Here is a 27,967-nt window from a genome sequence, read left to right as displayed (position 1 = left end):
GTGTCTGCTGATCTTAGATTCTGTATTTCCTTTAAATCTGAGTGCACTTTTGTGTAAAAATGTAAATGATTTTGCTTTTTTAAATAGGTCTTCTTCAACTAATTTATATACTTGAATCTTACTTTCAGGGAGTTTAGGAACTTGCAGGCACAAGGTAATGAACATAGCTTAAACAACAGTGGTATCCTAATATTTCAGTAGTCAGCCAAGTTGGCCTGTTCTCAGATGTCTTACTGACATTTTGTCAAAGCTGCTTGTATCTTACAGATTGGTCTCTCACTCCCAATTTATCACATATAGAGGTTCGTGAAGGAGTCCCATTGAAAACCATAGGTGGTGGGGCTACCCCTGTAGCATACCTGACAGAGCTGCCTAGTTGTTGCTGTAGCTGCCTGGGTTTCAGTCACCCCCAGGCCATTTGCTGCATGTAACTCAAAATGTTAGAAATATTCCAGTGTTAGAAAATCAGCACTGCTCAGTGTTAGCCATTGTTAATCTTCAAAACTGACCAGGTTACTTTTAAACATATAACACTGTCAAAAGTGTTAATTTAACACTCAACAGTATTGTATTTAACACTCAGAGGTGTGGACCCATGTAGACACTCTCTAGTGTTAATTTAACACTGGAGATTTTGCTGTGTAGCACTGTCTTCAACGTTTTGTAGTGTTGACCTCTAGCCTGTATAAGAAAAGCACACTCATTCGGCAATATTTATAAAAATATATTTCACAAAGTAGGAAACAATACAGGGTATCTTAGATTACAGTACAGGGAGTAAATAATTGAACATACACATTTATAAGCATTAAAGCACAGTAGAAAATATGATCTGCATGTAGGACTATTCCATATATATTGTTTAGTCTACCGAGAACTGCCATAATACTGTATCAGTACAAACTGAGTATGCACGCAGCTGTAGTGCCATTGAAATTCTCATAATGTGCAAGAGCTAACGTGCAGAGACAAAACCTACCACCTCATTGAAAGCTAATGACGTTAGCAGTAACTCTATGTACAGTACAAGTCTTTTTATTGATATCATACAGTGTAAGCACAATATGCACATGGTCCTGATCCGCAAATTCATTTTTCTTGGGCTAACACAATCTGTGTTTCCTAAATGAGATTTGATGTTTAAAAAGAGTCACTTAGTTCTCAATTGGACTATTGTGCTCAGACGCTGCACCTCGGAATATATTACGAAATATATTTTACACAGAATTAGCATGTGTCAGAAAGATCCCATTTCTGAAGTCCCAATTAATGAATTCATCTGCATTGCTACAGTAACCTAGAGGTCTTGTTTGCCTGCTTAAATCTAATCTACATCATCAACTGCAATAGGTTTATGATATGGTTTGGCTGTTATGAAATAGTGTTTGAGTGGTTAGAAAAAAACTGTTGAATGTGAAATAATCTGAACACACTCACTTCAAATAGTCAGCACAGAAAAAAAAGACTTAGGAGCAGATATACAAAAACTCAGAACAATAATGAAGAATCAACACATCTCTTGTCAAAAACAGTAGATTACAATTGTATTTAATGTTGCTTCTGTAAAAAGAAGGCCTCAGAGTTTCTACATTTCTCTTTTTTGTCTTCACTTCAGTCTTTTATAGGCTAGTAACGCTTGCAACCCACACCTGTAGCATGTAAATACAAAGAGTTGTATAAAGCAAGCCTTTCTGGGCTTTAGATAGTTTATAAATGTGGCCACCAGAGAACATATCAAATGATAACAAATTCACCTTAAAGCCAATACTGGTTTGTCTTTTTGCTTTTTTTCAAATCATACATACATTCATCATTGTAATGAAGACCATATATTGCTTTGTCATTGTCTTGTTCCTTGCAATCACCATCAGCTGCATGGCTTAGGGAGACAGGAAACCCTCTCCACCTTCTGTAGTCCAGCTTGTTGTCCATGGAGCATCGAGCATGGTGTCCGCTCAAGCTTCAGAGAACCCACAAATATCTGTTCACTGAGCAACTACCAGCAATGCCAGGGTTTTTCTGCTACTGGTAGTCACAGTAAATGACTAACACCCAAAATACTGCTAGACACTCCACAACGGAATCTAAGTTACACTCCACAAGAATCATAGATCTCCTAATAAAGACATTGTTTGGCTGAACAATTATAATGCGCTTGACATAGTAGATGACAACTGCTATACCTCACTCTAAAAAGATTACAAAAAGGTGGCCTCCCTTGTTATTAACTGTTTTTTTTTTCTTTTTAAACACCAGTTTCTAAAAGCCAACAAACCCCCTAGCGTTCAATACACAAGTATGTGGACAGAAAAAAAAAATCTTAAGTCTTTTTTTTTGTTTGTTTGTTTTTAAGAAATCAAAGGTCAGGTCTCACGGTCACTCTCACCCACAGAGTAGAGCTCCCCAAGTCTTCTGAAGCGTGGACCCCATTCTCTGAGATAGTCATAGTTCTGGTCAGAGTCTGATGACGCTGTCTCCAGTGAGCTGAGGGAGCCAGCAATGGATCCCCGGCCCTCGTATCCATAGATCTGGATGGAGTCGTAAGGTGGTGCTGTTGGATCATTGTCTGCCTCGTGGAGCCGTACGTTGATGAATTCATCTACATCCACACCATTTGGACCCGAATGTTGACCTGCCCGTGGCATAAACTGCAGGTCAGGCTTGATATCCTTGCGTGGCAGGTACCCATTGATGCCATCCGGGTTCTGCAGCGTGGCAATGTCAAATGCTTCGGTGTCCTCCTCACCTCCTCCTTCATCATCATAACGGATAATATTCTCCCTCACATCTTCGTCATCCTTGATAATCAGAGGCTCATTCTTGTGTCTCCTCAAGGTCACGAATAGTACTACTATTACTGTCAGAAAGAAAGATTGAAAAATAGGTAGAAAAATACACGGGAAACTAGGTTAGGATTGGTCAAGTGGATTTTTGTGTTAGTACAAGTACATCTTTTATGGAGGAAAAAAATCTATGATGTCTACAACATCCATTAAAACCACTTCAATGGAATGATGCACAACAGAACGGATACCTCACCTAGCAGTAGTATAATGCAGGCAAGGATGGCAATTAAAGCCCCCATACTAAGTCCAATGGGTAAGACATACGCCTCCACGTTGCAAGACTGGACAATGCCATCCTTACTGCACCCACAGACTCTGATCGTCAAGGTGTTGGTGCTGCTCATCGGCGGATTCCCATTGTCCGTCACAATGATTGGCAGGAAGTACATCTCCTGTTTCTGTCGTCGGAAGGTATCATGCTTGGCTAGGACACTGATTGAATTGTCTGTCAGAGAGATGTAAAGCCAGAGATGAATTTTTGCAAGGGCGTGAGAAAAACCCATTATTATTCATGGTGGTGACAGACTGAAGTTCTATTATTAAATTGTGTGAAGATCAGTGCAGCATGAGGGTAAACTAATTTCACATCAATCGCCATTAGGCTTTTTAGCATTCTCACATTCCAATGCTGTAGATAGATTCCAACCACCTTCCTTCGTTTCTCTACAGTCCAATTTGAGGATTCTGAAGAAAGGTGAATCTGAATTCGCCGTCCCTCTTTGAAAGTGAAGGAAATGAAGGGACCACGGCAGGCGACACTGGCTAAGAAGATGGCACATGTCGACCCAGAAAGGTGCCAGCTGCTCTTTGATGGCACTTCTGTGAAGCTGTCTGCTCATTAGCTGGCACTCCTTAGCCTCCTCACATTATCAAACACTTGCAGTCCCATAAGAACCTACTCCTGCTGATCTTATGGAAAACATACAAGATTTCTGATAGTCTAACCTTTGCCTCGCAGCTTGAGGGTGATACAGAGAGAAGGGCCAAGTTGAAACATTCGTGTTGACAGAGCAAACTTAATCATAAGATGGAAGACTTCATGATAGAATTATTTGCTTTGCACAATCTGTAATTGATGTGAACATATGCTCAGATTTATTTTCTTATGAGTGCTGCCACAAAGTGATACACTCTGCTTTGTGAGCACCGACATGTCCCTTTTTATTTAGATCATTGAGCACTGCATAGTAAGAAGTATAAACTATAGTGAAGTAAACCATTGGGGCATGTTCTGATATGCAGATGATTTGCATTTTCCTAGCAACTATTGATGGTAAAAAATAGAATTGCCAATCGACATACGGAGTTTCTACTCAAAGAGAAAGACAGCTGTGCACATAACCTTCAAACAGACTGAACTCACTAGGTTTACAACAATGCTGTTTTTATTACCTTTTATATATTAGGCCACTTGAACAGTGTTTCATCTACTGATTGTTAGCGTTCTGATGAACACTGTGTACATTGAAATATTAATTGTCACTATGACAAAAGCAAAGCCTTATTTAAATTAAGATTTGCTATAAATAACGTATTATGTGGGAGGCTACAAATGACAGCAGTGACAGCAAAAGTGACACCAACAGTCTAAACACTTTCAAATTCCCGATGCCTCTGAAGTTTCACAACCTACATAAATTAAATGTTTTATAACCTAACATGAAAGGATCTAAGAAGTGAAAGAGGTCATATTGGTAGGACCAAATTTGCCTAGAAATAAATATGCAAAATGGTTAGGGTGTCAGTTTGTGTCACAGTTGTATTGTGTCCTCATTATTGACATGTCATTGTATGCTGTATAATCACAGACACTAATAATTAGTCCCTAAAAAAGCCTTTCCTTAAATCTGAGTGTAAGACTACATGTTTCACTGACAATCTTTCAGCATCACAACATTAACAAAATTAACATGCAGCAGTAAATGTTGTTTATAGAGCCGGAGACAATTTTGTGTTAACATGCAGTAAAGGCTCATTCAGCAGTGGTGATGAAGAATAAGGACTACAACAATTAATATTTAAACTGACTGACACTTGCAGGTAAAGTTTGAAGCTGTTCGGTGTACAGCTAATTGGCTAATTAGCCTGCAAAATTACATTAGCAAGCATTTTTCCTTTGCTAACCTTTGTCTTGTAGCTGGTTCAGCAAGTCGGGGTGAAAGACACAATTCTTTGGTGTTGTAGGAGGAAAGAGGGGGCATAATGACAAAACTTTGGGCAGTCTGAATAGTTACACTCTTATTTGAAAAGTCTGTTTATATTTAAATTTTTAAGAGACGATTTATCAGCAATGTATCATAACCAGTAACTGCGATATGGACTGTTGCAGTTACTGGACAGTGCTACTTGTCCCGCTCACAATGATGCTAAAAAAAAAGTAGAGGTAAAGTGAAGGAGCAATTTTAGAGAAAATTATTCAGCATCTAACTGTCTGTCTAACTGTATTAGGTCCTGGATTACAAGGTTGCAGTTTAAATTTGGATATACTGTGTGGATTGCATATGTAGAGTGTGTGCAGCAGGCACTCTGGCAATCAAAAGCAGATAAACACATGTACGGTGCATGTATGTATGACATTTATTCATAATATATCTTGATGGTCATGGAAATAGGAGGGCACCTAGAGATGAACCTCAAATATTGGAGGCACCCAGGAAAAAAAGTGTTGCCAAGTAGGAATTAAATTTTTGATGGACCCTTTAATTTTTTTAATAAACAAGGATCACTCTGAATAGTCGCAAGTATAAAGATAATGCTAAAAGGTGATGTAGAATTGAAAGGAGATGATTCTGTTCTATTAATGACGATAAAGTAGTACCTGTCAAAGACTATTTGACATTAGCCACCAGAAACTGTAGCGGTAAAACCCTTGAGCATAATGAATTTAGCAACAGTACATTTTATTCCTAATGTGTTGAACATTGCATTTGTAAAAGGAACATTGTGTTATTTCCTCATACAAATGTTAGTGTGAAAATAATGTCTATCAGCAGAATTACATTTTTTGCATCATGGTGAGTATGTTGTCTCAGCTACCAAGGATGGGAAGCCCTGCTCTGTTGCATCCCGCCTACTGAATACTCAGTTGTGAGGACGCTCAGTATCTTCTATATAGCTGGTCAGAACCTTCGCCATTTTCCCCATGGCAGGCTACCCCTAACCTCTTCACTGTGCATTCCCTACAATTAGACTCATCATCACAAACAAAAGCAGCACACAGAGGCTCACAGGAGCCCGGCGCTCTTCACTGAAGTGTCTCCCACAGCTGCCGCCTCAGATAGAAATAGTCACTCAAGTGCAGAGGAATATGGTGCAATGGTGCTTTTTTCTGTTTAGAATTAACATTACCATAGACAAGTGGTATGTAATATATGGAACCAAACCACAACACATATTTACTTTTGTTTCAGGCATTTGAGGAAGAGAGGAGGCTTTTTGTTCACTGGTCAAACACAGAGCTGTGCTTTTAGAGGTGAATCATTTCTAGTGGAGGTTTTATCTGTTACATCATCTTAAGAAACTAATAAATCTCCTCTGCACAAAAGGACAGGATTCAGGAGCATGCATGTTTTATAAACTTTGAAGTTGATCCAGAGTTAAGACTAAATAATCTGAAGCAAGTCTGTGCTGATGCAGCCTTTTATTCATAACACGTTGGGATGTTATGCACATATCCTGCCAGTGCTGTTCAGAAGCGCAAGGTTTGTTAAAAATATTATAATAAAAAAAATGGTAGCCCACTTGACCTGATTTATACAAACTCATCTTGCATCAAAGAGAGGTAGCAGTAACTTTGCCTACAGCTTCCACATCGGAACAGAAGGGTAGTACCATATGAAGATCTTTCTGCCCCAAGCTGAAACTATTACACAACTCATGGTGAACACAGTCGGTTCAGAGTCGGTAATGAAGGAAAGGCAAGAGAAGAGGAATGGAATAAAAAACATGAGAAAATGGCAAATAAACCATTCAGAGTATTTAGCAAATAAATTTAGTACCATCTGCCACACTGCAACAGCTCCTAGGAAGTCACCCTACATTTAGCTGAAAGAATACCAGGAAAAGCCATTTGGATCCCATTCATTTAGTTTCCCTCAAAACGCGCTGGGGAGTAAAAAGAAGCTGGTGTCCAGACAATTTCACATCTGCTAATTGTGAGCTACACTGATCCACCAGATTTCATCTCCAGTATGGCTAACGTGCCGCGGGTTGGAGATTAGACTGGAAAGCCATTGAAAAAATTTGCAGAAACTTCAGTCATTCTGCCACAAAAGACTTATTTTTCTCTGATGTCACCTGCTTCTCACCTTGGTTGTTTTTGATGGTAAAATTGGGGTTGTTTAGCATCTCAGGGACTAAACGATAGTCAAAGTAATGGCCCTGGATTGGGTCATCTTTGTCCACCGCACTGACAGTCTGGATCACCTGTGTTGAAAACAGATAGAAAAGCAGATTTACAGAGGAGGGCTCAAAACCATTAGAGGAGGCAGCCTATTCATTACTCTGTTTTTGCCACCGCAGATTGCCTCAGTGTAATAGTGGCTGGATCATACCTGATGAAATATGTGCCCTATTCATTCCTGGAGTTTGAGATTATTATCAATGAGGTCCTGTCTAGTCTGGCACACTTTCAGGCTCCTGGCTCTATCTGTTAATCTGTCATCATAGGTCTTATCACACTGTATGTCTTTATGATTTATTGGAAATTAGAATTCAGGCCCGGCAGGACAGTTTCATCTTTTCTCTGTTTACTTTTTTTTCTCTCTCCTCCTTTCAATAAAACTCCCTATGGTATATACACAGGTCCCGTGAATGAGGTCGATTGATGAAAAGGAGAATGCTAAGTACTTGTCCACGATTTTTGGCTGGGGGAAGCATTGTGCCATCTGGAGGAGGACATGAAAGACAGTCTTGAATTATGATCCACTCTGATCAATCCTGACTGCTCTCATTTCCCCTTTGCTCAGCGCACACTGTGTGGAAGGAGGACTTTTGTGGAGAAAAAAGACCGTACTCCCACCTCTGTAGTTTCCCACTGAAATAAATAGCCTATAATTCACTGTGGCCAATCATTACAAAGGAGGAGAAAGAGAAAGAAAAGGACAGAGAGTAAGAAATTGATAGATAACTGCTTTGATGAATGAGCGTCTTCTTTCCTTACCTGTCCAGGCTTTCCATTTTCACATAAAAAGGCCTCGTATTCGGTGGCAAATTCGGGTGCATTGTCGTTAATGTCCATTACTCTGATGGCCACAACTGCCCTTGATATCTGACTGTGATTTCCTGATTAGATAGATAGATAGATAGATAGATAGATAGATAGATAGATAGATAGATAGATAGATAGATAGATAGATAGATAGATAGATAGATAGATAGATAGATAGATAGATAGAATCATAAGGAATCAAAAGATGTAGAGGAAAAGTGGAGATTAATAAATAAGAAGAGCCAGTGATAGAAAAAATGTTATACTTGAAATCCCAGGTAAATTCTGTGACCTAGTTTTAATTTCCTTTATTTTCCATCTTTATTCTCCCTTCATTTCCTGGGCTGATGGGAGGACAGATGATAAGCCACATCAATCTAAATTTCAGCCAGTATCAACGATGCAAAACAGGATTCTAGGCAACAGAAATGGAAAAAAAATCCTATTCAAAGTGCTTTTGAAAATCCCCTGTACACTGTAATGTTTAAAACATGAGGGTTAAAACATGCATATTAATGAGTCATTGGTAACTGAAGTCTAAAAAGACAATAAAAGGCAGTTTAATTAGATTAGATTTTGATTGGAATTATTCATCACTGGTAATTGACAGTCGCTTTCGAGAGTCTCTGTGAATGGTGTATTTATTAATCAGTGGTGCAAATGCCAACTTTAAAAGCAATTATCTATTAATGTGGACCCAAGAGGGTTGTGTCACCATGGCCAGTGACAATAGTGATTTTTGTTTAAATTATTTTTATTGATTTGGAAAATTATCAATTTAAGAGAATGCTTTGCAATGTTATTTTAGATGTACACTACATTTTTCTTGAACCGTGTGTGTGTTTTTGTAATTTCCTTTCATTTTTACAGATTAGCTACACTGAGGACATGCTTATATACAACATACTTTATGCTGTATACCAGGTACCACATCATAAAGTCAGCATATGTGATCGCATTTTCCCAGAGTTCTCAGATTTTATCTGCTAAAAACATCGGGCCATACCAGACAGAGTGAAGCTGCAGCAGCAGAAATCCTGAGTGCCGTGAAAAGTGCCAGACTGCCTTTCACTGCTTATGTTCTAGGATAAGTCCCGCCATTCCAACAGCTGTTGTCTTTAAAAGTTACACTGTCACATTTCTATGAAGAAATTAAACCACTGTCACAGAGGATTACATTAATATACATTTCTGAGCATGGAATACCAAATTATTTGCATAAAAGCATTAGGTTTTTTTCTCTTTCATAATTTCAGTAAAACCTTAAAATGAAGCAGTAGACGCAGTAGAAACTCAGGGCCTTCAGCCTTTCCAGGAGATGAATTGAAAAAGAGGTAAGCAGTGAGGTGAGTGGAAATTGACAGTCTGATAGACAGTGATAGATGGATTAGAGCAGAGGGAGGGGAGACAGTGTGCCCTCCCCTCGCAAGCGATTTCCCCCTAGTAGCAGACAGGGAATAGAATCTGATTAGTCAGATGTCAACTGGTGCGAGGCAGCAGAACGTTCCTCAGTTTGGGTGGCAAATGGCATCGGGATAGAACTGGGAACACATCTATTGCTTTTCACGCCAGAGAAGACACCGGCTTCTCCTCCCCATCCGTGAAGAATAGCAAAACTGCTGTATTTATTTTGGCAAATTCCTATTAGGTGTTCTCAGAGATGCCACTATCTCAAGCCACAGTTACTTTGCCAAGAGGCATGAAAATGTGCTTTCAATGTAAGGGTGCACGACATGACAAGGGAACCAGCTTATCAAATGAGACACATTCAGTTTCTCCAATAGGCTGCTGCGACGGTGGGATTTGTCTTTACCGCATGGCCAAAACATTGCGACAGTGTACGGACTTTTTTTTCTTTCTATTTTCTGACAATTAATATGTGTTTTCTTTGATTAAAGAAAGAAAGCGACAGATAGATGATGAGACATAGAGAGGAGGAAGAGATAGAAGAGATGAATCGGACAGAAAAAAGTTACAAGCTGTGTAAATTTCTATTCCAATAGCTTAAAGGGGTACATTAAGCTTTATCACAACATACAGCCCCCCTGAAACAATCTGTATGCAAATAAAGCCTTACATATGGTTGGAGCTGTTTGTAGCTCTGCCGGCAAGATTTTCTACATAGTCAGTGAGTTTTGCGGTTCGCAGATGTTCTCTAATCTGTAATGGATGCTGGCGTTGGAGCAATCCACTCTGGAGCATGTCTTTAAAACTGTTTATTTGATACGTCTTAATGTTCTTGCACTTTCACAAATTGACTACTGAGCTGTTTAATTCAATCAAAACTCAGCAAATTAACGTATTTAATGCCTCTGTGGATTCAAATGCTAATTGTTTGTGCCATACTCTTGGAGCGATTAAAGTGCTGGTTTAGAAAGCAGCTCTATACTGTTGAATGGAGAACTTTGTGAAGCAGGTCAGTGATTCCTTTGACTGAGAACACCCATAAAGTTGTTCAAAGGAGTAAGATAGCATACATGTGTTTCTGCTGTTACCCATTAAAAAACAAAAAAACCCAAAGCTTTATTTTCTAAAGCTTTGGGGGTAAATCATTATGGACAGTGTGCACAGCAGGGGAGAACAGAGCCAGCAAATGTTACTTACTGACTTCTGTGGCTGTTACTGTAATATTGTGCCACATGTCTGTCTCTCTGTCCAATGGTTTGGCCAGCGTGATCCTGCCATTGTCCACATTGATGTTGAACTGCCTCTCCAGATCTGTGTGTCGATCAATGAAGTACCTACCAAGATAAACAAACACCAGAAATTTGAGCCAAAACACTGTTGCGGCAGCACCACTGAAGCATCTTTTCTAATCCTTGGGGTGTTGTGCCTAACAGGAGAAACCTGTAGATCAATATTCATTTAAAAACAATTGGAAATCAATAATTATCATCCGAGGGATAATTATTGCCTCCCCATGAACAGCAGGGGGCATTACAGCCTAGAAGCCCTCCCCCCCATCTAGGCGATGCCTCCTTCCTGCAAAAAAGACCATTAGTACATGTTATGTCAGGGTAAGAGATGTGGTGCTGTTAACCCTGTTTGGGATCTGTCAATACTCAATGGCTCCCAAAGGCTTTGCATTAATGAGTTAGGACAGCATTGTGTCACATACAACACCAACAACAGAGGGGCATGGGGGTGGGGAGGTAATGAATATTACAGGAGTTAAACAGTGACCTGCCTATTAAGAACCCTTGTCCGATTTCAGCAATTTTTTTTTCTTTTTAAACTAGTAGAAGGAGATGCTTTATTCATTTTTTATTTACGTATTTTTGTCAAGCTGTCCTTTTTCAGATTGAAATTAATCTATGACCCTGCCCGTGACACACTGACTGAGACTTGTATAGTCTTCCAGTTTAAAAAAAAATAGTGCAACACATAAAACTCCCCACCCCAAAAAATAAAAAAAAAGCAGAAGCACTGGAATGCACATAAAAGAGAATTTTCTGATGCCACTTGAAGCTGTGAAATCGCTCTTTCATGTTGCAGCACGCACAGCGCCAATTCTTGGGACAAGCCCACACAAAACTGACTAAAAAAGAATCTGTCATTATGGGTCATCTTTGGTTTCACACATTTCATTTGCCATTATGTGTGACTGTCATAAACATCCTACTCACCCAAAACACAAGGCTGCAGTGATTCACGTGAACTAATTACATGTACTGCACAGCACAAGGGTTTCCATACCTCCAGGACACATTGTCCCTGTTACTTTCTCTCTGTTTCCTCACAGTACCCCACCTACCCACCCACAATATTGCAAAAGTATTTTTTTTTCTTCCTTTTCTATCCAGCTGGGTCACAAGCTCTTACTAATCCAATCCCCCTATCCAATTCTGAGCAAACCCCCTTCCCCACACAGACATCCCGGCCATCAGGCACACTGCTCACCCTGTCTCTCCTCCTTCCTCACCCTGGGTCTCATTCTGTCTCACACTGGAACTGCTCATCCCTATCACTGTAGACCTGTTGGCAGGGAGTCTATAGTATTTATGTGAGAGAATGAATGAAAAGACAGAATGGAAAGGAATGCAGAGGAAAGGAAAGAAAAAACAGAAAAAGAGCACCAGAAAATGGCAAAGACAAAGTCACAATAACTATTTATATGAAGAAGGTTGCTGCTTATACAAGAATGGTAGGGAATGAAATAAATAAACCACTGGCCCAGATTCCAATTGTTGGGGAGATGTACCGAGCCGTGACATTTCCATTTTTGAGATGAAATGGTGTAAAATCCTCTAGACGCCAGGCTGGAAGAGGTCCATAAGGACCCCACCCCCCACTACCAACACCCCACCGCTCCTTCTCTTTCTCTCTTGGCCTGCAGACGCAAAGCACTTTCAAGACAGGCAGACAGCAGCAACCCACCTGGGAGCAGCCTCTCTCCTGCAGACTGAGTGGATCCCAGTCAAAGTCTGACAGCCTCACGTGGAAGAGAGGAGACAGACCCTGAAATGTTCTGCCACCTGTCACTCAAACTGACAATGTGATGTGAAAAGAATTAAAAGCAAATAAAAAAAATGATCTCCAACATTATACGTTCGCAGCTTTCCCGAGTGTGATGTGAGAACAGGTGCAAATGTATTCACGCGTCCGTGTATTTCTATCACATCATTTCAGCTTTGCTTTATGTTTCAGAAGATTTTTTTTTTTTCCAAGGCTCTGGACGGGCCTAGGTCAAACAGTTATCCATCATGTTGAGGTTGTTTGTGCCAAATATTTTATAAGTGCTGCAGCTGACATCCAAAAATATTCAGAATCACTATAAACATCATCATCATACATTAGTGGAACATAAGCTCAAATAGCAAAATAGCTACAAGCTATAATTAGACTGTTTTTGTTTGTTTTTTTGTAATTAGAACTTTGATGCACTGCATTTTTCACAGAGTGTCATCTATCAAACAGTGTGGCCAGGGTGGGACTTCTCTGTTGCAGTTTATGAGGATGGCCCCTTTTTGCCATGCTAGCTATCATTGGTCATGCTTACTATGCACAGTGATGTCTCTTTTCTGTCACAAAATTTTCTTCAGTCAATAACATAGACTAGGAACAAAACCTAATTACATATTATATATTATTAAAAAAAATTCTTTATGTGTTAAAGGAACAAAAAAGTTAAGTTTGCTTTTGTTCACATTGCTGTGCAGTGGGCCTACTCATAAAGTGCAAAATGAATCATTAAGATGACACTAAGGATTCTATTATAAAATGAGTATATTATGTTTTTTTCCTATCCCAAAATTAGGCTCTAATTCAGTTTCTCTATAACCAATTTTATATGTGTGTGGAAAAAAATGTACACATAAAACAGAAGCATTTCCTAAAAAATTTAAATTAAACAATTTTACATATGGCTTTGGCAATGTTGGAGGGAGTTTTATAAAGTACGATGAATTAAAATATTCAAATACAATGAAAAACCAAGAGAAAATGTTATGATAATAATAAATGAAACATTTGTAAAGTTTTCATTAGTTCAAATCGGTTAGAGTTAAAAGTTCAAAAAAGTTATTTAGTCGTTATGGAAGAATTCTTATTACTCTTATTTCAAAATGAAAGACATACATGAATGGTTTACTGTGGCCAAACTAGGCATGATAGTGATGCCTCCCACTTAACTGTTACCGCTAATTGTTTGATGTATCATTATGGAAGCGTCCGATATATCATATAAGCATGCTACACAACATGTGCTGCAGATATGTATGTCTACCTGTGGTTATCTATTATAGGCCAAGCAGCCATGGAAAGGTTTCTATGTCCATTTGTGTTTTTTCACACCCCTGACTGGCTGGGGTTTTATCTCCATTACAGTGTGAATGTGAGTGACTGAGCGCCTGTACAAGTTGGAAGACTATAAGGTGAAAAGATTGAGAATATATATATATATTTTTGTTGGCAGCAAACAAAATGCCCCTGATAATCCTGCTTGCTATTACGTCAGTTATTCCCCTGGGAGGATCACAGGGGTAAAATTAGTTTCCCCGACTCTTAAATGCTGACCATTTATGTTTGAACACAACATCTTATTTAGTTTCATTTCCAAGTTCTTTTAATGGAGATGGTGATTTGCTTGAGAGTTAGAAATAATATATAGTATAAATAACAAAATATTAAAAATATAGGAAAATATCCCTGTGAAGTAGAAGGTGTTTTCTTTAGTGACATTACATTTCCATTTGTTTCAAAACCATCTCCTTTGCTTGACTACTTGTATTACCATACATAGTATGCCAGCTGTCAGCTGTGCCGCAACATATTGAGCCGGCATAAACAAACATTCTTTAGAATTTCATTATGCTCCTGTAAATTACTTCAAAGTGAAAGTAAAAGTAAAAAAAACAAAACAAGAATGAACAAAAATATGAAAATCAAACATGTTTAAAATCTTTTGCCAATGCTTGTCACTGTATCAATATTTCCGATATAAACTACACATATTATATGAAATCAAACAGTTTGTGTCAGACAACCTTAGTGACTGCCAGATGTCACATTGCTTTTTATTTGTGATCAGTCAGGTAGAAAACGACAGAGCACAGGCTCCAGAGAAAAGCTGTACTAAGGAAATATTTCATGGAGTGCACCTGAAATGTTATTGGTTGGATGCATTAAGTACAGCTAAGGGGTAGTTTGTCTCCTGAGTGCAGAGGACATGGCAGCCCACCAGAGCACTCGCCTCGAGTGGTTTTGACTCAAACTGGTTTGGTCTGGTCTGGCAGGGGGGGATTAAGACAGAAAGTGATTCTAATCAGAGGGGTCGAATCAGGAGCTTGTTCAGATGATGGCGGGAGAGCGTCTAACTAAAGCTGCTATTACTGCTGCCACTCCAAAGACATAGATCCGACTTTACTAACGACAGCTTTCTTTTGTAGGAACCTGTTCTTTTAGAAAACCGAAGAAATTAAGAGACTAAGAAGAGAAAAACAGAGAGATAAGAACAAAGGAAAACACAGATTAATAAAGTGTATATTTTAAACCAGTGTTTTAATCATATATTAACTGGCTGCCTCAAAGCTCTGGGAGACGGCTGTTACAGGTGGGGTCACAATAAGGTCCTTGCAGTAATCCCCAAATATACAGACTTCCACAGGGTCAAAGGTAATAAACATTAAGCCCTACCAATCGAAAATATTACGTTTCAAAGGAAAGTAAACAAGACTGCAAAGGCAAGAACAACAGCCAAGTATTTTTCCTCTACGCTGCACCAAACCTTTGACTGAGGCGTTCAAGTCAGTCTTAGAAGAAAGCCTCTCTTTCCAGAAGTGTGGCAGTCAGGACATGTTTACTAAAAACATCTCGCCAGCTGGACCTCACTGTAAGATGGAAGGATGACCTCTCAGTTTCTCATGTTATAAAGAAAGCACCAAAATCTACTTGAATAGGCCATCGTCAATGGATGGCATAAAGCCTCATTTGTTATCAGAGTTGACTGCTGTGGATTCAGTTCAATTCACTTCAGTTTTATTTATATTGCCCCAAATCACATTGGCACAGTAACACAGTGGTCAGCACTGTTGCCTCACAGCAAGAAGGTCCTGAATTCAGTTCCACCATCAGGCTGGGGTCTTTCTGTGTGGATTTTGCATGTTCTCCCTGTGTTTGTGTGGGTTCTTTCCAGGTACTATGGCTTCCTCCCACATTCTAAAGACATGCAGTTAGTGGGGATAGGTTAATAGGTAAGTCTAAATTGTCCATAGGTGTGAATATGAGTGTGGATGGTTGTCTGTCCCTATGTGTTAGACTGGCAACCTGTCCAGCCTCTTGCCCTAAGACAGCTGGGACAGTCTCCAGCACACCCACCATCCTGACAAGTTGTGACAAGCCTGATAAGCGGATATGAATGGATGGATAGCCCCAAATCAAAACAACTGTTGCCTCAAGCCACTTTATATCGTAAGATAAACACCCTACAATAATACAGAGAAAACACCAACAAGAAGATGAGCCCCTATGAGCAAGAACTTGGCAACAGTGGGAAGGAAAAACTCTGTTTTGACAGGAAAAAGCTTCTGGCAGAACCAGACTCAGGGAGGGGCGGCTATCTGTCGCGAGTGGTTGGGGTGAGAGGAAGAAGACAGGCCAAAAGACAGGACAGAACTAATGATTAACTGGGCGTAATGAGTGAAAAAATGTGACTGAAGCAGAAACACTCCATGCATCATGGGAGGCCCCCAGCATGTTATGCCTATTGCAGCATTACTAAGGGAAGATTTGGAATCACGTGATCCAGACCTAACTATATGCTTTGTCAAAAAGAAACGTTTTAAACCTAATCTTGCAAGTAGAGAGGGTTTCTGTGTCAATGCCATTTCTTTGGGAAGATGAGCTTAGACTTTGAAATAATCAGGGTGACTTTGGAATTTAGATTATCCTGAACTTTTAGAATTTTCAAAAAAAAAAAAGAAATTAACTTACATTTTCACCAATAAGAATAGTGTGTTTGATTGCAGTCTACTTACAGTTGGGCTGAAGCCACATTTATGAATATTTACTTAGCATATATTTGTTTTGTATTTAGTGACTGTTTCTATTTAGTGTATATTTTGTATAACTTGTACAGCACTTTGGTCAAGAGAGGTTGTTTAAAACATGCTGTATATATAACTTTTGACTTTCATGGAAACAATGGTTGTCACTTTCTGGTTGTACAACAATGTTCAACATGTTCATTAAGATTTAGTTCATTCAATTTTCATTTTTAGTTCTTTTTTTATTGCTTTGACCACTCAGCTGCCCCAACTAAAAATGTGTGGGTGTATGTGTCACCAAACACAATGTGTGTTAAACCAATATATCACCCTGTTCATGAACATGATTTCTGCCTGAGGTATGACAGATTTTAATTGGCAATATTCTCACACTACTTGAAAACATCATTAAATTATCTATTTTATTATTTTGATTGAGAGGACCCCAGCAGAAGAAATTGGATACTGTGAAGAAATTGCATACTGCACATTTAATGTTTATCAATCATTCCAGTTTCAAAACATGGCTTCTGTGGTGTGTAAATGTTCTACTTTGGTTCAGTTTTCTATCATTGTGAGTCACTGAGCTTTCATTTGGTTTTATTGGACAAAGTAAATCATTTAGAAAGAAAATATGATTTATATGATATTCTTGAGACCAAATGACGACTCAATGTTTGACTTGTTGTATGATAAGTCTTTGTTTAGATTTTCTGTACTGTAGAAAAGACTTGGGATCTCTTATGAGGCATGAAGCTATAACCTTCTGTCAGCCAATATATTTACAAGGACCAAAAACTCACTGAATTATTTTCTCAGAAAAATGCTCAGAGTCACAATACATGCTAACACCAAACTCCAGAGCTGGAAGTGAAATCCAGTGGTCTTTAGTAAGAGTGGTGCAACATACTGAGACCCCCATGACAATAATTTGCTCCATCTCACCAGACAGATCACCTTAATGTGCTAGTTTAAAGCAAATTGTTCTGGCAAAATGCAACCTGGTGTTTGTTTGTATTTTGTTTCCCATGAAGAATGGCACATAAAGTTTTTTTTTACTGCATTCTATGACCTGGTCACCATTTCTTCTGCTTTCTATTTTAGATTAAAATTAGCTTAATTAAAAAAAATAATCTTGAAGCAATGCAACCGTTTCACTGCAAAATATTAAATTAGTGATTAAGAGCTTAGAGATTTTTTCTGCAATAAGTTCAACTAATAAAGAAAGAGAAATAAATATAAATTGCAAATATAGAAATGATCTAGTCAATCACTCAATTTTCACTGTCTCATGTTCAAAATAGTTCAAATGTGCCAAGACTGTGCCAAGAATGTGTTGATATGTGGACAGTTCCATTGCAACAAATGGCCAAAGAGATCATGTCAGCAGGGTTCTGCCATCTGCAGCCACACTCATTCATTATTTAATTACTTTTTCTTTCAATAATGATCCACTGAAGAGAGCAAATAGCAAAAGTATGTGAACACAACTAGCTATTAAAGCTACACCCACTTCAGAGTAAAATGCAATTATGAGATTATTGTATTTAATTATGAAGTGGACTTTCACACACTTAGAATATAATTTCACTAATTTATAGACTACCTTGTCACTCTCCCCAACACAGACTTTCACTAAAAAACATAAGAGCACCGTGACGTAAAACTGAGTTTTAAGGCCAAGGATGTCATTATATATGAAATATCCTTCTCTATTTACCAGGGAAGCAACATGCATCTGTGGGGTTCAATTCCTCCTGGCAATCTCATCACTAAACATGAGGATGACACCAGAAAAGAAAAAAAAAATAGAACGAACGGCCACTGCTCTATAACCTCAGCCAATCTATGAAACCCAGCCTGCTCTCTACCATGCAATTACACACAACCTGTTGAGTGTTGTCCCGGGAATGCGGTCAGCAAGTCACTGGAGAATTAATGAAATGCCAAGATGGAGGGAGAGAAATTGCCTGTATAACCTATCCTCAAGGTGCCCTTGTGGTATTTCCAAGACTAAGTCACACTAGAAGAGAGTACAGCAGGCCTGGTCATACAATGAAAGATAAAGTTGTGCGGCCTTCAACTCATAATCTACTTTTTTTCCGTACATTTGTGGAAATGAGAACAATCATTGAGTCCCTTCCTCACTGCAGAAGACACTACCACATTCTCCAAAGGTCAAAGACATGAGGCGGTTTAATTGCATGGCTCACTGTCAACCATTTTATTAAAACAAGTCATTATAGCCTGAAAAGGTTCATTTTGTTAACCTTCTCTCCACTGTTTGAAGTCAACGTACTTTTTGTGTGTGTGTGCAGATTTTGCTACCATTCTGCTGTGGTCAGTTAACAGCAAATAGTTTTGAGGCAAAGGTGGAAATTCTGTCACAGGCTTAATGTTAACTGCATCTTACCTGATAGGGCTCCCAGTAGCATCCGGGTCCCTGGCAGTGACTGTGCCTATGATCTTGTTGATGGGCGCGTTCTCATCCACTTCTAATAAGTACATAGGTTTGGAGAAAACAGGAGGCTCATCTGAGTCTTCAACCACAATTTTCACTGTAGCTGTGTCCTTAAAGGGCCCATTACTCCTGGGTTCTGAGCGGATGTTGGTAGCTTCAACTTTGAGTGTGTAGTTTCTCTTGCTCTCATAGTCTAAAGGCTGTAATGAGAAGATGAAACAGAAGTTTTATTTTAATTAACTAACCCTGCACCAAAATGTAATGTACAGTCCAGGGGTAAAAAGTAGAGTGGAGTGCAAGTGTTTAAGGATTGTATATCCTCGGCATTGATAACTTTAATACTGATTGTCATTCAACGCAAAACTGAACACCCTTGACATATGATGAAGACATGTGGTGTTATATTATGTATTCAGATAATGTTTTAAGCTTTTGAAAAAAAATTTTAATTGCAGCTGGTGTTTGAAAGGTATGGATGTTCACTATGCAGTAAGGGTCCAATGAAAGACAATGGTGGGTTTTATTAGGTGACATGTAAGAGCCTGTGTTTTTGGAGCTGGAGTATAGGGAACCTACATTTACCCTTTTAATCTAATTAACGATATACAATCCAATTAATATTACCTCGAACTCTGCCAGGTTATAAAAACATAAAAAGAGTCTAAAAGTGTTTACTACAACTTTTTATGTTTGATAATTAGGTATATTTCTCTAATGGGGTGATCGTGGCTCAAAGAGTTGGCAGTTCGTCATGTAACCGGAAGGTTGCCGGTTGCCGGTTCCTTGGGCAAGACGCTTCACCTACCGCCTACTGGTGATGGCCAGAGGGACCGATAGCGCGATATGGCAGCGTCGCTCTGTCAGTCTGTCCCAGGACAGCTGTGGCTACAACATTATTATTAATGTTCCTAAATGTAAAATTTTAAATAATTAAATAATTTTATAATAATACATTATTTTAAAAAATCTGTTAAAATTAATAATATTATTATAATTAATAATAATGTATTTGGTGTAAGGTACCAATCAATCAATCAAAAATCTAATAATGTTATCATTAAATTGTTAAAATGTAAATAACATGGCTCGCACATATCTCATCAATCACACACAATATCAAAAAAAAAAAACTATTTATCTAGCATTAAAGTGGCGAGAACCAATATATTTGTTTTTTACGTGTCCCCAAACCCCTGACAGCATCGGTGCCAAGACCAGCAAATCACACTCAAAGTCTCAGCGTGTAAAAACTTACCGTACTCTTAACGACACTTGCTTTAACCGGCTCTAAGCATATTCATATTGCACACAGACATTATTTTTGAAGAGATTGTGACTGCCTATGATAATGTCTAAGCTATTTGTATATTCTAGCAAGCCATTTTATTTGGCCAGAATTTATTTCAACATCACAACACATCAATTAGTCACTGTGCAATTTTCAGAGTTATATAACCTGAAAATATTTTTCAACCATTATCAACATGAAAGAACCGAAATCTCATCGCTAAAGCTTTCAGTTAGAGTAGATTATTGGCACTTTCATACTGCTATCACAACCAGCTCACAGAACGTAAATGAGACAGGTGTTTATAGAAGACTACCAATGAAAGGAGTAATTTTACAGAGGGAAATAAAAACACTTTGTACAGGAACATCTCATTGTGTGACTCGAATATCTATTTAATCTTTTTTTTTTTTTCTCAATTGATGGCCCATCATTAATATTTCAAAGAAAGAGGATAGTAACAATTTTACTCTCTTGGCATCTCTGAGGGCACCCCAGACTGTCACAATTTCATTCTGAATCACCTCTGGTCGCTCTCATACTACTAGAATAATGGGATCAAGTCACTTCCACGCTCCATAACCAGGATTTATAGGGAAATCAAAACTGGGCCTTGCCGCTTGAGGGGACAAGAGCTGGCTTGGGGGAGAGAGAAGGACTTGGAAGAGAGAGATGAACAAAACGAGAAATGTATTCAGTTAGAGAAGGTAGGAGTGCGAAAGAGGAATTGCCCCTGAGCTCCTAGAGGGCCAGTGCTGAGAGATCAGGGGCCAGAATGTGCAGGTGGGTGGAGGAGTGTCTTGGGGCCCAGCTTTGAGACACCAGCAAGAGCCGGAGGGACGCTGGAAGTGACCTGAGGCTCTGACTTCCACACTTCTACATTTCTGTCATCAGGCCACTAGTAGACCAAAGGCTCTGAGGCCTCTCCACGGTCGGAGGAGCTCTTTGGAACACTCATTATTAACCTCCTCTTCTTTTCCTCCTCACCCTCCTCCTCACTTGACACCCACCCTCTTCTGCCATCCCTTCTTTTTCTCTCTCACTGATCCTGCCTTCTGTGCTGAGAAAGTACAGAGTGTGGCTGGATCTTGAGCCAATGGATTACGCTTTAATTCAGAGGTAGTGGAGAGTAAGAGCTTTTATAATGTTTGGCTGGACACTTGAAAAATATTCTATGGAAATGGAGAAATGGGGAAGACCTAAATTTTAATATGAATTATTTTTGGAATGGCATTTCATCTGTATATCATTATCATCTCAGCAAACATTTTGGCCCATTAAAGCTGTGGTTTCATTTTGCTTTTTTAAATTTAACACAGATATATGTAATTAAATTATGTTTCAGCAAATGGCTATTCTATGCTTTTGCAGGTGTTTAGTTAATATAATTTTAGAATTTTGTTGAGGTTAAAAAAATGATATGAGTCTAACTTTGAGAAACCAATTCCATATTATAAAGATGGTGATTATTGCAGGCTTAAAAGTACTTTTCTGAGCTGCTTCTTATTTATATAGCACCAGTGGCACTTAATATTACAAGCTTATGATCCAACAAGCTTACAAAGAGATCCCAAAAATCACACAACTCTCTATGAGCAAGGACTTAGTGATAGTGGGAAGGAAAAACTCCCTTTTAAAAAGATGAAACGTCCAGCAGAAACAGGCACAAGGAGAGGCTGTTACAGTGGGGCAAAAAAGTATTTAGTCAGCCACCGATTGTGCAAGTTCCCCCACCTAAAATGATGACAGAGGTCAGTAATTTGCACCAGAGGTACACTTCAACTGTGAGAGACAGAATGTGAAAGAAAAATCCATGAATCCACATGGTAGGATTTGTAAAGAATTTATTCGTAAATCAGGGTGGAAAATGAGTATTTGGTCAATAACAAAAATACAACTCAATACTTTGTAACATAACCTTTGTTGGCAATAACAGAGGTCAAACGTTTACTATAGGTCTTTACCAGGTTTGCACACACAGTAGCTGGTATTTTGGCCCATTCCTCCATGCAGATCTTCTCGAGAGCAGTGATGTTTTGGGGCTGTCGCCGAGCAACACGGACTTTCAACTCCCGCCACAGATTTTCTATGGGGTTGAGGTCTGGAGACTGGCTAGGCCACTCCGGGACTTTCAAATGCTTCTTACGGAGCCACTCCTTTGTTGCCCGGGCGGTGTGTTTTGGATCATTGTCATGTTGGAAGACCCAGCCTCGTTTCATCTTCAAAGTTCTCACTGATGGAAGGAGGTTTTGGCTCAAAATCTCACGATACATGGCCCCATTCATTCTGTCCTTAACACGGATCAGTCGTCCTGTCCCCTTGGCAGAAAAACAGCCCCATAGCATGATGTTTCCACCCCCATGCTTCACAGTAGGTATGGTGTTCTTGGGATGCAACTCAGTATTCTTCTTCCTCCAAACACGACGAGTTGAGTTTATACCAAAAAGTTCTACTTTGGTTTCATCTGACCACATGACATTCTCCCAATCCTCTGCTGTATCATCCATGTGCTCTCTGGCAAACTTCAGACGGGCCTGGACATGCACTGGCTTCAGCAGCGGAACACGTCTGGCACTGCGGGATTTGATTCCCTGCCGTTGTAGTGTGTTACTGATGGTGACCTTTGTTACTTTGGTCCCAGCTCTCTGCAGGTCATTCACCAGGTCCCCCCGTGTGGTTCTGGGATCTTTGCTCACCGTTCTCATGATCATTTTGACCCCATGGGATGAGATCCTGCGTGGAGCCCCAGATCGAGGGAGATTATCAGTGGTCTTGTATGTCTTCCATTTTCTGATGATTGCTCCCACAGTTGATTTTTTCACACCAAGCTGCTTGCCTATTGTAGATTCACTCTTCCCAGTCTGGTGCAGGTCTACAATACTTTTCCTGGTGTCCTTCGAAAGCTCTTTGGTCTTGGCCATGGCGGAGTTTGGAGTCTGACTGTTTGAGGCTGTGGACAGGTGTCTTTTATACAGATGATGAGTTCAAACAGGTGCCATTCATACAGGTAACGAGTGGGGGACAGAAAAGCTTCTTACAGAAGACGTTACAGGTCTGTGAGAGCCAGAGATTTTCCTTGTTTGAGGTGAACAAAAACTTATTTTCCACCCTAATTTACGGATAAATTCTTTACAAATCCTAACATGTGAATTCATGGATTTTTTTTTCACATTCTGTCTCTCACAGTTGAAGTGTACCTCTGGTGCAAATTACTGACCTCTGTCATCATTTTAAGTGGGGGAACTTGCACAATCGGTGGCTGACTAAATACTTTTTTGCCCCACTGTATCTGCCACATTATTGTAAACAATTGGGGGTGAGGGGAAAGAGGAGGTGGCAGAGAGAGAGACAGGACAAGAGGCAAATTTAGGAGAGAGAGTTTAGCAATTGCTAATGTTTAAAAAAAAGAAAAAGAAAGAAAAAATGTGTGAAAAGGAAACATCCAGTGCATTCTGGGACATAAGCATAATTAGCATAACTAAGGGAGAGTTCAGGGTTACCAGTTTTCAGACTAATCTTAATAATACAGAGGGTGTCTGCCTCCTGAATCCAAACTGGAAGCTGGTTCCACAGTATAAGGGCCTGACAGTTTATGTGTCTGCCTCTCATTCTACTTTTAATTTTGCTAGGAAACAAAAAATAAGGCTGCAGTCTGAGATTAAAGTGAACTTGGTATAAGTACAGCAATTTTCTTTCTTTACAATATAGTTACTCACTACTACTACTACTCTAAAAGTAAAGATGGCGCCGGTGTACGTGGCTGCTCGTCTGTCGCTGTCAGTTTTGTTTATTTTTATATTGCTCCTGTCGTGTGTCACTCAAGAAATCGGGTCATTACTGGTGTACGATCGCCAATCGCTTCTGAACCTCCGAAGTTCTGGACAAAATACAGCTCCATTTTCTAACGGAGGTCAGAATTCATGGTGTCCGTTGCTGTCACATATCCCAACTTGCCCATGCCGTGCAGTCATGCTACCTCCCCGGCGTAGACGTCGGGGTAGGCGCAGTGGTCGGCTGGTTAAACTCAAGATCTCTTTAGCACACCATCCCACTACCGTCAAAGGAATACAGAGATTATTTCCTGGAGTTTTTGTGCACCGACGTTTCCTGGACCCCGTGGGTTCCTGCCTCATCCCCGTGGTCTGCCAGGATGATGCGCCGCTCCTCCGTGAACCCTGTCCGCCTCGGCTCAACGTGCGCCGGGCGAACCTCCGCAATCTGAGGCCGCTGTGTCGGACCCCCTGTGCCGCTGGGGTTTTTACCTCATCCCCGGCTCCTGTCAGGATTGGGCTGGTAAACGCCAGATCGCTGGTGAACAAATCTTTTATTCTGAATGAGTTATTCACCTCCTGGAAACTAGACTTCATGTGTGTCACGGAGACTTGGCTTAATACTGGTGAGTCCAGTACTTTATCTGAACTCTTACCAGCGGGTTGTTCCTATTTTAACACACCAAGGACATCAGGGAGAGGAGGAGGTACGGCGGTTGTTTTTAAAAAGGATTTTAAATGTAAACAGTGTGTTTTACAGCCTTCGTTTTCCAGCTTTGAGCTCACGTGTTTTGAAGTTAATCGCTCTAACTCTGTGCTCTTTGCTGTTATTTATCGTCCCCCTAAATACAATAAGAATTTCATAAATGACTTTTCAGAATTTCTAGCTGGGATTATGCCCAACTACGATCATGTTCTTATTGTGGGAGATTTTAATATCCATGTCTGCTGTCCTGATAAACCTCTGGTGAAGGAGTTTTTAAGCCTCATTGACTCTTTTAATCTGGTCCAGTCCGTACCTGGTCCCACACATGAACACGGACACACACTAGACCTGGTCTTGTCACACAGTCTACCTGTGTCTAATGTGGAAGTGACTGACACTGCTTTCTCTGACCATATGGCTGTATTATTTGATGCTGTGTTTTCACGCACTACAGCTCAAACCGGTGCTCCTGTTCGCCGCTGTCGGATTATTAACCCTTTCACTGCTGCCCAGTTCTCAACTGCTTTTAACCAGCTGTCTATCCCCGCCGATCGTACTCCCTTGGACACAGAGAACCTCAGCTCCTGGTTTCAATCTTTTTGCCTAACCATTCTGGACTCTGTGGCACCATTAAAAACCAGGAAGCCCAAGGCTAAAACCGATCCTTGGTTTAATGACGCCACTCGGACTGTGAGGAGGGAGTGTCGTAGAGCTGAACGCAGATGGAAGAGGGACAAACTGCAGGTGTCTCTTCAAATCCTAAAGGACTGCTGGCGCCTCTATCAGGATGCAATCAAAGAGGCTAAAAGAAAATACTTCTCAAAGATCATTTCCTCCAACAGTCACAATCCACGTGTGTTATTTAAATCTATTGACTTAGTCTTAAATGCTCCACAAAGTGACTGTTTGGAGGCCTCTCATAAACTGTCTAATGATTTTATGTGTTTTTTCATTGAGAAGGTTGCAACCACGTGGGCTCTCATTTCTTCTCCTGAGTCTGACCCCTCTGTCTTGATCCCTTGCTCTGCTGTTTTTAACCAGTTTGAGCCTGTGTCTCTTTCTTATTTAGAGGATGTGGTTGGCCACCTGAGGCCCTCTGGTTCCCCAAATGATCCTGTCCCACCACAATTTTTTAAGGAGATTTTTCCTAGCATAGGCCAGGCTGTTCTTAGTGTTATAAACAGCAGTTTAATATCTGGTGTAGTCCCTGCTAATTTTAAGCATGCGGTAGTACAACCCTTGCTTAAGAAACCTGCCCTGGACCACACTGTATTGGCTAACTACAGACCTATCTCCAAGTTGTCTTTTATGTCTAAAATCTTAGAGAAAATTGTACATTGCCAATTGATGGATTTTTTAAATGAGAATGGTATCCTGGAGGTCTTTCAATCAGGTTTTAAAAACTTGCATAGCACGGAGTCAGCACTCTTAAAGGTTTTTAATGATATCCTCCTTTCCTGTGACTCTGGCAATCATGTTGTTCTTGTCCTCCTTGACCTAACAGCTGCCTTTGACACTGTAGATCACAACATTTTACTGTCTCGCTTGCACCATCTTGCAGGCATTCGTGGTACTGCTTTGAAATGGTTTAGGTCTTATCTTTGCGACAGAACTTTTAGTGTTAACTTTTTAGGGTATGAGTCTTCCTCTGCCACTTTTCAGTCTGGGGTCCCGCAGGGCTCAATTTTAGGGCCTCTGCTTTTTTCATTATATTTACAGCCCCTGGGAACCATCCTCAGAAGGCATGGAATATCCTTCCACTGCTATGCTGACGACTGTCAGATCTATCTGCCTCTGAAGCAGAAGGATGCCTTCTCTATTAAGCCACTTTTAGCATGTCTAGAAGACATTAAATCTTGGATGTCCCTAAACTTTCTAAGATGCAATTCCAGCAAAACTGAGGTCATTCTGTTTGGTCCTAGTGGACCTTGTGAACCCTCCGCTATTGATTTGGGACCCCTGGCAGAGTATTTTAAATCTGTTGTTACAAACCTGGGTTTTAAGATGGACAGTGATTTTAAATTAGATAGTCAAATTAGGGGTACTGTCAAGTCCAGTTTTTATCATCTAAGGCGCTTGGCAAAGATAAGACCTATTTTATCTCAGCCGCATCTTGAAACGGTAATCCATGCTTTTATTTCATGTCGTTTAGATTACTGTAATGCACTATATTGTGGAGTTAGTCAGCATCTTCTCTCTCGTCTGCAGCTGGTCCAAAATTCTGCTGCACAACTTTTAACCAGAACTCGTAAAAGAGAGCACATAACTCCCGTCCTGGCTTCACTCCATTGGCTGCCTGTATATCTTAGAGTTCACTTTAAAATTCTCATGTTTGTGTTTAAATGTTTAAATGGTCTTGCCCCAACTTACCTCTCTGAGCTTCTGCATCCTTACTCACCCCCCAGGTCTCTCAGGTCAGCTGACAAGCTGCTCCTGGAGGTACCCAGGTCCAAGTGGAAGCTCAGAGGGGACAGGGCCTTCTCTATTGCTGCTCCTAATCTGTGGAACAATCTTTCCCAGCACATTAGAGAGGCCCCTTCACTGTCCACTTTTAAAACACGTCTTAAAACTCATTTTTACTCTTTGGCTTATGACACAGTCTGACCCTGATTTTATTGTTTTAATCTAATGTGCTGATTTTATTGTTTTAAATGTGTTTATATATATATTACTTATCTTATATTATTATTACTATTTTTCTCATTTTTTTTAACATGCTCAATGTATCATGTTTGGCATGTCAAGTGTACAGCACTTTGTGTTCAGCTCGTGGCTGATCTGAAAGCGCTATATAAATAAATTGCTTGCTTACTACTCACATGGGTTTGCTTTTCTCTTGTTAACATATTTCAGTATAACTCCCATGTGATATTATGTAGAAAGAACTCATTACATTTGTTTCCAGTGTCCTAACAGCAAAGGGGAAGAGAGAGGCTTTGAGGCATATTTAATTATACCAAATCCACTTTAAGGAAAACATAGTTGTAAACAGCTTCTTTAATTACCCTTGTTACTAAGTAATTTTAATTATTTTTTGATACAAATTGCAAAATCAAATAAAGCATCTATTCAAACTTCTATTTTAAAACTATTTAATAGCATGAAAACAGAATACAAGTCATATTATGACCAGTTCAAATTATTAATTCAATAAACAAACAGAGTGCTTTCACTGAATAGTCCAGGGAGAGCCACTTTGATTTT

General features: G+C 39.7%; 1 protein-coding gene across 2 annotated transcripts in view; it reads right to left on the bottom strand.

Moving 5' to 3' along the window:
• Positions 1-711: 711 nt before the first annotated feature.
• Positions 712-27,967, bottom strand: part of cdh8 (cadherin 8) — a 99,607-nt gene continuing 72,351 nt past the window's right edge. The window contains exons 7-12 of one of the 2 annotated variants that reach the window (XM_085435927.1): positions 18,952-19,199; positions 10,660-10,796; positions 8,008-8,129; positions 7,154-7,271; positions 3,040-3,291; positions 712-2,851 (exon numbers count right to left, since the gene is read on the bottom strand). In XM_085435927.1, the coding sequence (XP_085292053.1) occupies positions 2,364-2,851; positions 3,040-3,291; positions 7,154-7,271; positions 8,008-8,129; positions 10,660-10,796; positions 18,952-19,199 (1,365 nt within the window). In that variant the 3' untranslated portion in view covers positions 712-2,363. Of the gene's footprint in view, positions 2,858-3,039; positions 3,292-7,153; positions 7,272-8,007; positions 8,130-10,659; positions 10,797-18,951; positions 19,200-27,967 lie in introns of both variants that reach the window. The other variant, XM_085435847.1, reaches the window with a different exon arrangement.

The sequence above is a fragment of the Copadichromis virginalis genome, linkage group LG1 (assembly GCF_057382275.1).
Source record: "Copadichromis virginalis isolate Kocher_CV1m ecotype Utaka linkage group LG1, C_Virginalis_male_GT1.1, whole genome shotgun sequence".
Classification (NCBI taxonomy): domain Eukaryota; kingdom Metazoa; phylum Chordata; class Actinopteri; order Cichliformes; family Cichlidae; genus Copadichromis; species Copadichromis virginalis.
The sequence above is the reverse complement of the archived record's forward strand: the minus strand, read 5'-3'. Positions and strand labels throughout refer to the sequence as shown.